Genomic DNA, 17,380 nt, shown 5'->3' on the forward strand with positions numbered 1-17,380 from the left:
GCATTTTGTGTAGACAACTCTCTATGTTTTGACAACTATTTATTGCCCTCTGATTATCTTTCATTTATCATGTTTATTGTTTGTTTTAAATTTTACCTTGAGTTATTTTACCATTCACGTTTATCGTAAATCTCATATTAATCACGAGGTATAAATTTTCCAAACGTAATTGTTCAAAAAGTTAAAAGACGATTGACAAAAGGTATGTAATTATGATCATATGAACTCTTATAACTGAATAAATATTTCCGCACGGCTAATTTCGTAGAATCTACTGACACACGTATTTCAATCATTGCAAAGTATGTACGGAATTAAACAATTTTAATATGTTTATATTGTCGTTTTGTGTTCTAGCAAAGAAGGAGGATTGACAAGTATTCGTTAGCAATATTTTCTATATTGTCAATGAAAAGGAAATTATAATAATCAGTGAGTAGAAAGATTGTATAATACTTAATTTTTTGTAGTTTCATTTATTACTCTTTTAGGAGCTATATACCATCTTGAAATAGACGAAAACATACTATAAATATTGTATACAGTGGTCAAATGAAAAAAAGAGTTTCTCAAAAATTGAAATCAAATTACTATTGAACGACAATTTTCAGGCATTCAACAATAATAAGTAGAATATATGTTTTTTTTTATGCATGTATGAACAACTATGCAAATATCATTTTTTTTTTATATAAATCAATGGACATATAAATCATGAAATCAGTAAAATATTGTTTTTTTATAAAAAAAACAATTATGTACATATATATATAAATTTATATTTGTAAGTTGAAAACAACATTTCCACAAGTGCAATAGCTGAATTGATTTCACAAGATAACCCCCACAAAGACGATAATATATTACATTGTAACGTTGCTATCATATTATAGTTCTTTTATAACATGTTTAGTTAAGTAAATATCTAAAACAGGTAAATACCTAATGGGTGCATAGTGTACTCTAGTTGAACAAGTAACAACAGGCCATATAATTTTAAAATGTCTTTTAACTTCCTTTAAACGTTATTGTAAAACTGAATTGATTATACTGAACCTCAAAAGAAAGTGCAGAAGTGGGAATTAATGAAACGCGGCCTATGTTGTTATAAGTTATCCTTCCACACTTTTGAAATTTGAAATTTGAAATTATATTAGTTCAAATCAAATATTTTTTTTCATTGAGGATGTAAGCTTAAGAAGCATTGTTGCAATGCTTCCAACTTTCGTTCACTGTGCAAATGTAGAATTACACTAAATATAACTAGCTTATAGCACACACCTGTGGTAATGTTCATAGAAAATTACTGTTTAGTGTTTTTAAAATCAGCTGTATGTGTACAAGACTGTGAAATAGATGTAATGCGAGTGTGAGCGTGTTCAAACAAATCTGATATATAAAGACATTAAACAACTATTGTATTTTTCCTGCAATTAATTCTGTTAATCCTTTGGATGACAGAAAAACTCATATTTATTGCATTTAATATTTTCAATTTAAAATCACTTGAGGCCAGCGTATTAATGTTAAAATCACACATTCAGTTGAAGACCTGTTTCACGGTAGGTTTATTGTCCGGCTAAGATCTTTTCGAGTGAATCGGTCCATTTTTTGGAGTGAGGATAGGGCTTTTTCGAGTGACTCAACGTGCTATCAGATCAATTAACTCCCTCAGGCAAAGTTGGCTTTGGATGGATTTGGCTATTCATTTTAGGTATTGTTGACATATAGCTCTTCAACGGTTTCGGTACTTATACATCTTTGGATTTAAAATGTTTGGCTTTGAACGTTCCTGATGAAGGTAAATCCAGAAAAGCGCTTCGGACGAAAGAAATTATTAAACGTGTTGTTTTCAATTTTTTAACTGCTATTTCGAAATTATAATATTTTTTTTCATCCTATTTTGAATATTAAACATCTTTTGAGCAACAACGAAGCACAATTTCCTTGTACATGTTCTATTTAACCCAAAGTTTCAGTGTTAAATATTGTCCGGTTTTTTTTTTCTAGAGCAACTGTGAAACCGTCCGGGTGTTTAAACAAATGGTCCGGGGTTTTTTTAACGAAAGTTTGAATAGGAAAAAAAGTGTTCTTGATTTTAAAAAATCACTTTTCTAGTTTATAGCTGTAATTTGATGAATGAAAACATCACATATTTCCAATAAATCACGAAAACATATGACAACGGTTGTGTTTGCAGAAAAGAATCTCGAATGGTCAAAAACAATACATCGCTCAAACTTAATTGGTATAAAAATAGCAACTAATTTCAACAGTAAAAATAAAAAACAAAACATTGATTTTAAAAAGTGAATGATTTGAGCAACGCTTAGGAATTTTGAACTGAACTTGACATTCACTCAATAACGTATCATAATTGACATTATTGCATGGTTCATGTTAACACATTCAAGTTTTGAAATTGATGATTTTTGCCGAGGAATATACAAAATGCTCACACCTTTTACTAGAAAATTATTTTGTCAAATATAAGGATATTCTGAATCGTACAAACCGTTTTTAAATTCCTGATGTTATAGTTTGAAACCGGAATATGAAATATGAAATATTCTCGAATTTTGTGATTTATTAAGAGTGTTGGCTGTACAAGTAAAAATTGAGAATGGAAATTGGGAATGTCTAAGAGACACAATCCGACCATATAACAGACAACAGCAGAAGGTCACAAATAGGTCTTCAATGCAGCAAGGAATTCCCGAACCCGGAGGCGTCCTTTAGCTGGTCCCTTAACAAATACATATATACTAGTTCCGTGATACGGAACGCCATACTAAACTTCAAAGTATACACAAGAAATTAAAATTCAAAATGATACAAGATTAATTACAAAGGCCAGAGGCTCCGGACTTGGGACAGGCGCAAAAATGCGGCGGAGTTAAACGTGTTTATGAGATTTCATAATACCTCTAGCCAATGTAGAAAAGTAAACGCATAACAATACGCACATTCACATTCAGTCCAAGAGAAGTTCGATTCTGATGTCAGAAGATGTAACAAGAGAAAATAAACAAAATGACAATAATACATAAATAACAACAGACTACTAGCAGTTAACTGACATGTCAGGTCCAGATTTCAATGAAACTGATTGAAAGACTTTGTTTTCATCATATGCATATCAGGCACAATCCCTCCCGTAAGGGGTTTAGTATAATACCATCATACTATATATGAAAAGAATATAACTCGTGTCATGCCAACAACTGGTTTTTAAATAAATGTGAATACTTCCGATGCAAAGACCCTATAAGTGAATCAATATTAAAGCCGAAATATGCAATAGGTTTAATAACTCGTGAGAATTCTATATTGCTTGCTATCAACTCGATTTATTTAATATCAACATCATTGTAAATTTAACAAACGATGTTAGATCTATCTAACGATGCATAGTCTAGCCCAACGGTTTCAAGACAACCGAAAAACCCTAATATTTTTATGTGTATGTGCTGTGTCTGTTAAATCGATGCATACCTATATTTTCGTGTCTTCATTTAACTTTTCCGTCATCTGATAGTTATATCCGATTAATATAATCAGCTGACAACTATCAAGAAAAGGGAACACAACATACATACTTAATGTGCGTATTGTACAATAAGAATGAATTACTTTATCAGTCATGTATTTGTCTCATTTTAGTGGTCGTAATTATTGATTCCTTTTATTTGCTTAATTTCAGAAAATATGGATGCAGAACTCACTGAGTTTTTAAATGATTTACAGGTGAGAAGTACACGATTTCTGTGTCTTTTAAAATCTATAGTTACTTTAATGAATGTTAATATGTTAATGCCCTCTGGTATCTTCCGCCTCTCTTTTATAGTTTAATGTAGTAGTTGTTGGCATGATACGGATTATGTTCATCTCATATATTTTATGATGGTATGATACTTAACCCCTAACGAGAGGGATTGTGCTTGATATGCTTATGATGTAGACTATGTCTTTCAATCAGTTCTATTCAGGTCTGGAGCAGTCATATCAGTAACTGCTAGTAGTACTTTGATCATGTATTCATCATTCTTAATTTGTTTAGCTTCTTTTCTTATATCTTCAATGCTCTTCTAACATCGGACTCTGGCTTCTTTTAAACTGAGGTTTACTACATGCGTTTTGCTGTGTGTCCGGTTGTTTTTTTTTAATTTGGCTAGAGGTATAAGAGGAGAGTTGGGATCTAAAAAAAACACGAGTAAGGAGTCTCTTGCCTATGTTAGTCTTGAATGATTTTAAATTTTAGTTTCTTTTATATATTTCTGAGTTTAGTAAGACATCCATTATCACTGATGAACTAGAACACATTTTTGTTTAGGGGTCAGCTGAAACACGCTGAATTAAAGATCCATTGGTTGCCTTGGCTGTTTTCATCTCTATGGTCGGGTTGTTGTCTTTTTGACATATTTCATATTCCCATTCTCAATTTTATTGCCAGATACAAGTTAGGGGCGACATTTGCAGTTGACGGATCCCAAGTACTGTTGATCATATACGATGTAAAGGCAATCAATTAGTAACCTGTAAAAAAACAATTTGCATTTTTTTTAAACCTGGACAACTTAATATTGATCGAATTACAATTCCAAAGTAAACATTTATGTTATTAAAAGGCTTATTATCATTTTGTTTTATTTTCATTTGAATTTTACACATGCATTTGCATTCGGAACCATACCTGCGTTGAATGTGTGCCTCCTTGCGCATTGACATGTAATTGATAATGTGTTCTTTTTATTTTGATTTCCGGTCGGATGAGTCTCGAACAGCATAATTATCGCTGAATATATAACACCTGTATGATAGAACCTGTATTTCGTTATTGTTCTTATATCAGATGAATTATTTTATATTATTAAAAAAATCAGGAAACATTTTTGAAAATTTGGACCTACTTTTTTTCTTTTAAAAAAAAAATGTTTTCCTTTTTCAGAATTTTAATGACAAAATGTTTTACGACTCTGATAGCGACGAGGATGAAGATGATATTATACCAGATAGAGTAAGTGATTTAAACACAAATAACATGTATAATTTCATAATGTATGCTATAAGGATATAAAGAGTTCTTCTTTATTTAATGTCTGACGCAAATCATTATATAATTGTATTCTATTGAATGATGTTCACAATGTCTAACGGTTTATCACAGAGATATTGTTTTGCTGCTGTTTTTCACTATTCATAATTACTTATATAGCATTTTAAAAGTTTTTCATTGTTAAAATCGTTATTGATATTTGATAAGCTCTTTTGCTTGATAAACTATTGTTAATATTAAGCGCTCCTCAAACTGACATTATTATACATGTTATACTAATCTCATAACTATTTCTCAGAAAATTACTGTTTACTATGTAACTAGTCTTTGTTTTTTAAAGTTAACAAATATATTAGAAACTATTTTCCCACATTGGAAGCATTTTTCAGTAAACCTGAACATCGAAAGTATGAATACAAGACAAACAAGCACACAGACCCCGGTTTTGAAACACGACCAGACAATTGCTTTAAGGCGAAGTGTACGTAATTGTACGCCCCTAGCGGAATACGGGATAAATAACGTTCGACGTTAGTTACGCAAGTTATCTCCCTTACTCCAAGAAAGGACACACGAAAGAGAAACAACTACGTGCGGTCTATCATGAATCAAACAAGCACGCCTGTGCTGTCTTAAAACCTAATCATGAGAAATTATCTGAATAACTCCAGTTAGAAATCAAAGCATTCTATTGTTTCGTGCAGCCTGACTTTAATACCATATGCAGTTGACTGATTTTGTTTTAGACGCGTGGGACATAGAAGGCATTTCGTGTAAAACTTATGATATCAACAGATTGTAAAAACGCCTCACAACAGAATTATAAATAAATAAACATGTGACAATTCTACTGCTATTGATATCAAATCAATCAAAATGAAACCTGAATTGACCCAACAATATCGTTTTAAAAGCCGTAGTTTTGAACGAAAACACACAGAATTCAACATAAAGTTTTAGGTTACGAACAATTAATGAATGACATGTGAAATTAATTATAAGATTAAAAAAGCGTTGACATGTTCGTATTTTGTGCAAATGAAAATTAGACCCCCTAAAAATACTCAGTAAACTAAAAAGTGATCACTCTAAAAACATTTATCTTAGAATAAGTAAAAACTATGTCATTCAACTCCCACATGTGTAGATAATAAACAGGTGTCTTCTATTCCGTCCGCAATTTATGGGAAAACTAAATCTAAATTTAGAACCAAATTTAAATTGAAAGTACACATACAAATGATTCATGTGAGATAAAAATATAACACGTCATTTCTTCTTTATCAAATTCAAATTTCGAAGAGATAGCAACATTTGTTTTCTTTTATTGTGCCTGTGTGCATCATTTCAAATTAGAGAATGTAATTTTGAAGTAACGTTTTATTCTAAAGTCTCAATTCAAGATTATGAATGAGTAGAAATTATCATTACGGTTAAAGAAAAGAGGTCAGGAAAGTTTTGTGACACTTCAATTTAAAGTTTAGTGGAATCATGGGAATGCGAGGTGAAATGAGTTCAGACTTTTAATACATTTCGACAGCATTTTAAAGATTTGTTTAAAAATTTAACCGAAGTCTACTGCAAGGAATGTTTAAACGACCTAAATGATTATCCAGGGAGATCTCCTACTCGGTCAGCTCTATGCTTTCACCTATTTCATGATAATACAAGAATTGAGAAGCCTGTTGTGTACTAGCTGGGGCGGATCCAGCCATTTTAAAAGGGGGTTCCCAACCCAGGACAAAAGGGGGTGGTTCCAACTATATGTCCCAATTCAAATGCATTGATCGGCCAAAAGAAAGGGGTTCCAACCCCCGGAACCTCCCCCCCCTCTTTGGACCAGCCAATGACTAGTCCAATAATGTAAGAATTAGGAGTTTCATATCATTTACATGAATGTAAATCATTTTAAACTCCAAAGTCTTGTATAATTGGACTAATGGGTTAACTGGTTGTTATTCAATTTGGTTCCAGTCTGTCACTTCACAACATGGTATTTGTTTTTCGTAACTATTTTTTTCATGAATAAGGCCGTTGATTTCCTCGTTTGAAATTTTTTGCATTTTTCATATCGGAGTATTTTGTGGCCTACACATTATGTTTACGTCTCTTTAATTGTTGAAAACAGTTTGGTTGTTAATAGTTATTGCTTACATCGACTTCATTTAACCAGTGGCGGGTAGTTGACTCATTGAATGTCATACCACATCTCCTTATTGTTTTATATAATATAAATAGGAAAGCTATGCATTTGCATTATGCAGAGACTATATTCGTACGGCACTACGCTAGGTAAACCCGTGTAGCAATACAGTATGAATAATCTCCGTGCATTACACTGCGTCCATTCTTATAACATTTTATTAGGTAAATTTTTAAAGCATCGAACATGCTAATTCTCATAAGGTCGCATTCTTATATCATTAATTTTACACCAGTTAATGTAAAGCATTACTCTATATTCATCGCTATTTAAAGCATTCCCCTATTCAAATTGTATTGCATAACACTGGGTTTGTTCCTGTCGTTATTGCACTAGGTACGTCGATCTCAAAAGGATCATATAAGGTGTAAGGTTTTCATTTTGAATATACATGTATGAAATATCTGCGACGGGTAGTTATACCAAATACTCTGATCTTTTCTATTTTGTTAAAATGTATACATAAGCGAGTCCTTCTTTTTAACCTCATTGCGGTCTAAAAAAATCTGAAGATTAAATGAAATCAACACGTTTTAAATTCCAAGCGTCCGAAGCGCTTTTCTGGATTAACCTAGATAAGGGACACTAAAAGCAGAACACTTTAAAGCCACGGATGTATGAGAACTAAAATAGTTGAAGGGCCATAGTATGCATTATGCTTATTATTTGAATCCGTGTTACCCCAAGGGTGACTGTGAAAACGAAATATGGTCGCTTGTTCTTCTCCCGACCGGCAGTAAAACACTTGCCGAAGAGGAGCGGCCGTTTGGCTGTGCAAGACGTATTACGCTCGCAGTCACGTCTGGTCAGAATGGGGACGTTAAATCCGATGCCTCGTGTAAAGAGAGTGCCACACTCTATGCCCGTTAAAAACCATTGCAACAACTATAATTTGAGGGTTGCGTAGGTGGACTGTTGCACGACAAAAGTTCTGTCCCGATCCAATATACCCTCATTTTCTAGTGGCACTCCAAATTTCCCAGACCATCATCCCGGATGGCCTGTTATGAACAAAACTTCCTATTGTATTTATTGTTAACTTGTTCTCGTCCTGAACATGCATGAAATAAGTAAGATTGAAAACGAGGTGTATACCCGATCCTAATATTAAAACCGATCAATTCATTCTGACAACACTGTGTTAACCGGGACAAATTCAAACTCGATATTTGATTCATAAAAAAATTAAACAAACCATGCAAGCATTAAAAAAGGTTCGGAAATCACTCTTATACAGAAAAGATGAAATTAGAGTCTACGGTAAATTTCTTTCATTTGAGGTAAATTTATTTACAAACTTGCATTTTCTTTTGCGACAGAAATATTCTTTTAAATTAGTTAGTTTATTTCCTTATCAATTTATAACCTTAGATCATTTGTAATACATGGGAAGATGGGGTGATACACACGCACGACATTGCTACGACATTGTACGGTATAATAGAGTTACGACGTAGAAGTTGTGGCGACGTTACTGTAGACAATGACTTCGCCGTATTATTTTAATGTTCCGGCCAAAAAAAAAAAAAACTTCAACAAGGAGTAGCGTAAAAACTAGCACGGTTGCTAAGGACTTTCTTTACACCGATGGATTCCTCTTTCTTTTTTGAATCATATATCAATTAAAAAAAAAATCTATTGACCAATAAAATAGAAAATCTTGATAATATAAAAATATCTGCTAGTTTTGTTGATTTTTCCTATATATCCTTTGTATTTTTAGAGTGTTATGCTGTTAATTTCAACGGCTCGGATCTCAAAAACGAAAACGGTTACCCCCTTTTTTTATTTTATTTTCTGGTGTAATTTTACAAGCAGAATTCATATGTGAAATTTTTAAAAAAAAATCCATTGTGTAGTTTAATTACCTACACTTCGCCTTAATGAACGTCTTGATAAATGTTCGAACAGATAATGGAAGCTTACCGGTAGAACTGATTTAGGTTGATATTGTTCTGAAACTATATGATAGATAATCTGACATTTCTCAAGCGGAGTAAACACTATATACAATTGTGGTTATCTATAATTTGTAATAATCGTGTTACTTAGAGGGTTCGATAATCTTAATATTATTGCAGTTCTTTATGTTTATATTCATTTGGTCTATCTCTTTGCGTTAGTGGTGTCATGCTAGATATTGGTATACAATTGTCTTATTTTTTTTTTTGGATTTTCATAAAGACCTGTTAATAGCCATATGCTAATCAATAACTAATTCTTTCACCCAAATTAACATTTTGTTTACATTTGGACTCAATGTATTTTCCAGATGTGTCTTTTGCATTACTTATCAATATGTTTTTATAGCTTAATGCTTTTAGACAAACATTATTATATATATTTATCTTATCGACAGGAAATTCAAGAGGACCCATGTGTAAATGAAAATTTGTCAATATATTCAACTTTTCATGGTTATACAGTTCACAAGGCGTACGACGGAGGTATGGAAATCTTAATAAAATATAAATATATAATAATAGAAGGTCAGTGGATAACAACATATTACATACAAAAAGACAAAACAGTGTATCAAAGCAGTAAGTAAATTTTGAAATACATAGTGATTCACATGGATATTTATTATGATAATTCAATCACTATATTATTGATACGGTACATGTTAGGTCGTGGTTTAGATTTAAAATTTTCAATAAACGTTTTGGAATATTTGTTAAGTTTTTTTTAGAATTTGCAATCTTTATAAAAAGTTAACGAAGTTACATTCCGCAAAACATTTAACGGACACGATTGTATTCGTGTTTCTGAAAAATCTATAATATTATGGATTCCATTCTAGCTCTATAGAAAGTCCTCTATGTATCATTTTTTTACAGTAATTTTACTCATTCTGTTTTGTAGGGAGAAAGTCAAAGAAGGAATTTGGGTTATCATATTGGGTTCTGTTATGAAAATATTTGTAATCGATTATTAAAATGTAATTTAACATCTGTATCAATTTGTAATTTAATGATTTTACAGAAAAAATTAGAGTAGGACTCCGAGTTGTTAAACCACAAAGCTGGACACCCGATGGTGATTATAAATATGGAGATGGTCGAGTAATTGGAACTATAGTAAATGTAAATGAAACAGGTCATATAACAGTTCAATGGGATACAGAGGGATATGAAGAATTTAAAAAAGGAACCAATAACTATTATGAACTGCTGTTATTTGATAATGCTCAGACAGGTATGAATAATAATTCTTACGAGTTTGATATGATACTAATTCAACTTACGGTTTGATTTATTGAGAAATTGACCTTATGTAAGCCAATCTAAAGCCAAGTTTGATGATACCATGTGGACGGTGTTATGCGTTGATCATATTTGTATATCCAAATCAGCACGATTTCAGCTGATTTTTTTGAAATTATTGTCTTAAACCTACATACTATGTGTATGTTGCAATATTCGATAATTTGATCAGCATATTCCTCGTGTCCCGTTGATATTGTAAACCAGTTATTCGCTATAATAATGTACAGTAAGCTATATAAAATCAGAAAATTTTCGTTTAAATTCTCTCAATTATAAGCTATTAGTAATTGCAAGTTAGATAAAACAGATACATTCAGTAAGATGAATAAGACTTTGACTACCTGCATTCAATTTAACCAAATGTGCAAACACAAATTACGTGGAAGGAGAGAATATTCGTCATGATCATTTTTACCTGAAAGTTGGTAAATAGCAGAATCAATGTTTACCTTGTAGTTAAAAACCCTTGAACGTATCTCAGCCCGTTAAACATTTGTCAAATAATGCTTGAAACAAGTGTTCGATTGCGTGGCATCATTTCTTAACGTAATCAACATAATTAGTTAATTAAATATCATGTTAGTCCTACCCTTTATCCGAGCAAAATCAAACTGTTGTGTTTAAATTGTAAATTAAGTGTGTATTGAATATGCATGATCCATTTACCATTAGATCCTGAATGGTAATAGAAATTGTTGTATACAAAATCGTCTTAAAAGGATAATTAAAATAGGATAAACAAATGGCGAACTATATATTAGAGTGCAGCGAGGGAGTAGCACATGTTGTTAAGGAATGTCTGGAAGCTTAGATTATAACAGACGTTATCACAAGAAAACAAAATAAAAATTGCTTACAATACAGGAAAATAACACAACTGAAGTATATGAATATGTATCAACATCTCATAAATATCATCCAACCTGTATATGACAGTTAAGATTACATAAAAAAGAAGTTGTATATTTTAAATGTATTATTAGTTGTTAGCATATGAAGTTAATATGTATGTGTAAAAAGTTAAATCCCAGAAATACTGAACTCCGAAGGAAATTCAAAACGGAAAGTCCCTAACCAAATTACAAAATCAAAAGCTCAAACACATCAAACGAACGGATAAAACTTTCTTATGTCTGACTTTGTACAGGTATTTTCTTATGTAACATAATAAGAAAACACTGCTGAAAATGTTTTTCTATTACAAAATAGCTGTCAAACATATCTATGTTCAATGTGATGGGTGCGACGAGTACCCTATACGAGGAATAAGGTGGAAATGTTTGACCTGTGCAAACTATGACCTATGCACCGATTGCTACATGAGCGATGAACATGACCTTAGTCATATATTTAAAAGAATGCTCAGTACACACTCAAAAGGGTGAGTTCATTTCATATTATAGCTAAATTGAAATTAAGTTATTTTGTTTCAAAATATAGTTTATTTCTTGAAGAAACAACCAAACTATTAAGATCATCTTTTACTCCAATTAAAAGGAAAGTTTTGGCATTTAATTGATTGATGTTAAGGCAACTTTCAGCACTTTTACCTATTTTGTGGCGGTCAGTTGATTTTGGTGGAGGGAACCGAAGAACCATTTTGATGAGAAATACCGTCCTCATTAGTAAGGTTGAAAACTGATATTCTAGTTCAAATTTAGATTAGAGTCGAGCGCCCCAGCAAACTGCGGAATTGGACTCACAAACTCAGTCTTAAAATGCTAGTGATTTAGTAGTTAAACTACGTTTTACAAATTGTTCTTCATAATTTTACATGATACATGTTTTGTCTAATGTCCAAGCAGAAACTATATGATTATTTTATATTGAAAGACTTATACGAGAACACGTAATTAACGCACATTTATGCAAGATAAAAATTATACTTTATTTTATTCGTTTATTCTAAATTTGTGAGCCAAATAAAGTACGAAGTTGAAGAATACTGAGGATCATAAATTCTTAAACGTTTTGCCAAATACAGCTAAGATACTCTTTTCAGGAGGTAGACATGCCTTAGTATTTAAAAAACCCAAAAACATTTAAACAGCTAATTTATAATTATGACTATATTAATCATAATTCATGTCAACACAGAAGTGTTACTGGGCTGGTAATATTTTTGGGGAATAAAAACTCAACCAGCAGTGGCATCGACCCAGTGGTTGTTATTAAACTAATCATAGAAACCAGGATTGACATTTTGTAATTGCACCAGTCGCGCGTTTGACATGTTTTATAAACAACGGACTAATCAGTGACGCTCGAATAATGCAAATTAAAAAGGCCCCAAAAACGAGAACGACGTTTTAGAGCATTGAGGGCAAAAAAAAGTTTTGTCAAATACAGCTAAGGTTATATATTCCTCAGTTAAATACGACTTTGTGAATCTACATCACGCATGTGCAATTTAACATAACACACACAAATGTACATTTCCATACGCAATTACATGTATAGATATCTTCAACTGTCTTTTTAGTGTACAAATGCCGCCAAGGGAAAACCAAGATTTCACATTTGGCTATGGTATATTGCCAACCTCATATGTCCAACTTCGTAGTGACCATAAACAGCAAGGTAAATGACAACACATCGAATCAATTGAAGGGAGAAGACATTGTATATCACAAACGGCTGTCATTTCATATCTGTACTCTTGGTGATGCTTTGTTTGGGTCAATTTGTTTTTGTTGTCCATCTGTTTACCACATTCTCAGAAATTGCTAATCAGATGTACGTCATCGTCTGTCAGCAACCAGATAGCGATGAGCTGAAACATGTTATATTTATTATATATGTAAGACATTTTTCCTGTTTGTTGATTTACAATATATCGTTTTAACTCCTATTTCCACAGTAGCAGAAAACATAAATAATTCATATTTAGTCAACCATTTCGAAAGGTTTTCTAATACTTAATCATGTTAAATAACATGTCAATCTGCGCTAATCACAACAACGTGTGCACTAATTCTTTTAAAATGGATATATATATATATATATGAGAGCCCAGGTGGTCGTGTGGTCTAGGGGGACGGCTGCAGTGCACGCGATTTGGTGTCACGATATCACAGTAGCATCGGTTCGAATCCCGGCGAGGGAAGAACCAAAAATTTGCGAAAGCAAATTTACAGATCTAACATTGTTGGGTTGATGTTTAGACGAGTTGTATATACATTATGTACACAGCCATGTATCACCATCATTGATGGCGATCCGATGGATACATCTGTTGTAGAGTTGTCACTAACTCAGACGTACTTATAAATATAATTATTTTATGTGACTGTATATTACATTAATTTGTAGGATCCTTTACTATAGATAATTTAGCTGATCTGTAACAATAACATCTTCATGCCTTATATATCATGTACTGTAGTACGCCGCTAGATTAAAACTGACGAGGAAAGGTAACACACGGCCAGCGAAAGCTCTTTTTTTTGAGAGCCCAGGTGGTCGTGTGGTCTAGCGGGACGGCTGCAGTGCAGGCGATTTGGTGTCACGATATCACAGTAGCATGGGTTCGAATCCCGGCGAGGGAAGAACCAAAAATTTGCGAAAGCAAATTTACAGATCTAACATTGTTGGGTTGATGTTTAGACGAGTTATATATATATATATATATATCGATATTAAAATGTATTGTTATACCTCACAGACTATACTAAAGACGACATCTATTGGCTAATGGAAGATCAATTGAAATCATTTGGATATCATTTTCCGCGTGTTTAAGCCTCAGTATAATCTCTTTAAGGAGGGTTGACCATTTGGGATATCTCCTGCATCAAAGGACCAAATTGCATGTTTGTTTGTTATGATTTAGAAAAAAAAGTATATATCAACTAATTAAACAGGGCTATCAAGCCCTAATATTGATGTATATATGTATAAGCTGCTTGCAACGGTACTTGTACACATAACATATTTGGAAAATGAATTGATAACCACCTTATATGTAACTTTTTAAGGTCAAGTTCTTCATTTTCTGGATAAAACAATCGAAACATTTAGGTCTGATGCAAAAGTAACGTGGAGTGATAATTTGAATGGGCGATACTGTGTTGGTAGGAACGGGCAGTGTGATTTGAAATTAATAGATGCAGCAAAAGGTCCTATGTATTATGAAGATCATCTGCCTATTGTAACATATGGTAAGTAGCTAAATATTTAATATAAAAAGTAAGATCACAAGAACTTAGAGGAAAATCAATTTGGAAAGTCCATAATCACATGGCAAAATCAAATAACAAAACGCATCAAAAACGAATGGACAAGAACTGTCATATTCCTGACTTGGTACAGGCATTTTCAAATGTAGAAAATGGTGGATTAAACCTGGTTTTATAGCGCTAACCCTCTCACTTTGATGACAGTCTCATCAAATTCCGTTATATTTACATTTACGTTATATAACAGTAAATGTCTTTAAGGCATATGTACATTCATTGTTATTTTATATGTTATACTACAATACAACTTTACTGATAATGTCAACTAAAGTGTACATGTATCTACCTGGCATACACAAATTATTTGGATTCAATAATCAACCATGAGTGGTTACTCAATCATGAAGAATCATAGTAATTTACAGCCAGCATATGCAATACTATTCATTATCAGTACAGTCGACAATTTATAAAGACCCTTTTTAGAATTTCACTGGTTTTTAGTGCTATAATAGCCCTCGGGAATCTTAATATGCTCTGTAAATATCTATATATTAACATTGAAGCCTTTACAAATGTGACTTTCATATTTCTTTTTGTCATTTTTCTCCTTGTATGTTTAAGGTACAAATTATATATCCATGGGTTTAACATATTATTGTGTCGTTCCCGTTGAATGTATACGTAAATCAAGAAATGCATTTCAGATCTTCGACTTTTATCAAATGTGTTCGATTACTTCCATTGAATCAGTAACTAGCGGGATCCAAGTGTTTCAACATCCTATTATCAGTATACTTGTATACTATATTGATTCATTGTATACTTCAACTCAAATAGTCGTTGAAAATTAAGAACTTATTCTTACTGTGACTTTGTATTTTTCTCAGGCAAACATGACCTTTGGTGAGTTTGGTTCTACACATTACATTTACCAAAAAGCTCCTCATGTATTCATGTATTTCTACATCCGAAGCTTTCCAACGATTAGATAAGATTGTTCGTGGTGAAGATAAATATAAAACAAATCGTCAGATAAATCGAATAATAAAGAAATGAATAAAATGTAGTTCAAATAACCTGATAAAGAAAGCTTTAAGTCATTCGTATTTAAAAAGTCCATGATGAGGGTAAATCAAACAAAGCGCTACTTGTGCATAGTATTTTCAGATTTATTTTTAAAGCAGTTATTACATTAAAGCGTAAATATACACGATATGTATCATACGTATATGTACCTGTGTTACTGTTATATATTCTTTATGCAGACAATGTAAAAACGGGAGCAAGAGTTGTAAGAGGTCCTGGATGGGACAATAATACAGACTTTGATGGTGGACATGGATATGTAGGAACAGTTACAAACGTAAGTTTTATTTGAGCCAAAAGTTTCAATATTGAAAAGCATATCATATATAATGATTTTTTTCATAATTCATTTAACTTTTTGGCGAACCTTCAAATGTTCAGCAATCGGTTTCTATCCATAATTCATACAAGGTTACACCCATGTGTTTCTTTTTTTTTTTGCTATATGAATCATTCAAGGACGAATGGACCTTATTTGACGTACTAATTTTATATTTTTTACATACGTTTAGGCACTATTTAGATTTGTCATACTCTTTTTAAAGGGGTCTTAGTATTCAAAGTAAGAATAAGTTTAATCTACAAACCCGAATATTGTACATGTATTTCACTGCACAGAAAAAAAGTGAAGCAACATTCAAAAGTAAAGATTTCTCCGAACGTATCAAACTATACCTACTTGTGTCTTTCAATATTTTGTTGTGTCGTCCCTACTTCATGTTAGGGTGAAGGTAGGCGCCTGCTAAAACGTTGAAACCCACTGCATGTGTTTTCACTTGAACATATTGTTAAGTTGGTGTTAGTCTTTTATGTGGTTCATTTTTTTATCTCATTTTTCGTTTTTCATATAGATTACGACATTTGTTTGAATGATTTACCTCTAGTAAATTTTAAGCCCTTTATTTCTTGCTGTTCGGTTTGACTAGAGGCTCCGTAATAAATGAACAGTTTAGACTTATAATGGTGTTGTTTTTTTTACTTATTGTGACTTGCATGGAGAGTAGTCTCATTAGATAACAAATCTGTTTTGTCATTTCTTTGCTATGATTTCATGATACGCTTGTACTCCAGTTTTTTGCAGACAGTATAGTCTCATGAAAAGTGTTTGCTCTTTTTAAAAGTTGTCATAGAATTATAAGAAAACAAGTACAAATATAATTGTCAAGTTATGTTTTTACAGATTTTTTTAAATCTTCATAATGAAATTCAACTTCATTGCGCATAGCGCATTACATTTAACTTTTTTCAAACAGATCGTTAGACCAGGACCATAAACACTAATTGCAATATGATTATAGAAACTTTAACACGTTGAAATAAGAATAGAAAAAAAACAAATATCAAAACATAAAAACCTGTCAGATAGAAGGCATTAAAGAGGCATTAAAATGTAAATGTCTAAAAATGCTTATTTCAGTCGCATAATCCTAAGATTGTACATTTGTACAGACTCTTTGTCAAATAAAAATGAAAATCTTTAAATTTCATTCAATTTGATAAGTGAATACTCTCGAAAATATCCTGGTAAGTTGTCATCGTACAGAATATACATGAACTGAATTCATCTCCCGAGAACACAGTTACT

At 32.1% G+C, this 17,380-nt stretch overlaps 1 protein-coding gene across 1 annotated transcript in view; it reads left to right on the plus strand.

Annotated features, from left to right (window-relative positions):
• Window positions 1-204: 204 nt before the first annotated feature.
• Window positions 205-17,380, plus strand: part of LOC139502177 (uncharacterized) — a 95,794-nt gene continuing 78,618 nt past the window's right edge. Inside the window, exons 1-9 of the mRNA XM_071291561.1 lie at window positions 205-432; window positions 3,704-3,747; window positions 4,949-5,017; window positions 9,619-9,706; window positions 10,245-10,457; window positions 11,738-11,909; window positions 13,011-13,108; window positions 14,506-14,688; window positions 15,975-16,072. Of these exons, the coding sequence (XP_071147662.1) occupies window positions 3,709-3,747; window positions 4,949-5,017; window positions 9,619-9,706; window positions 10,245-10,457; window positions 11,738-11,909; window positions 13,011-13,108; window positions 14,506-14,688; window positions 15,975-16,072 (960 nt within the window). The 5' untranslated portion in view covers window positions 205-432; window positions 3,704-3,708. The remainder of the gene's footprint in view (window positions 433-3,703; window positions 3,748-4,948; window positions 5,018-9,618; window positions 9,707-10,244; window positions 10,458-11,737; window positions 11,910-13,010; window positions 13,109-14,505; window positions 14,689-15,974; window positions 16,073-17,380) is intronic.

The sequence above is a fragment of the Mytilus edulis genome, chromosome 13, assembly GCF_963676685.1.
Source record: "Mytilus edulis chromosome 13, xbMytEdul2.2, whole genome shotgun sequence".
In the NCBI taxonomy this organism is placed as follows: Eukaryota; Metazoa; Mollusca; class Bivalvia; order Mytilida; family Mytilidae; genus Mytilus; species Mytilus edulis.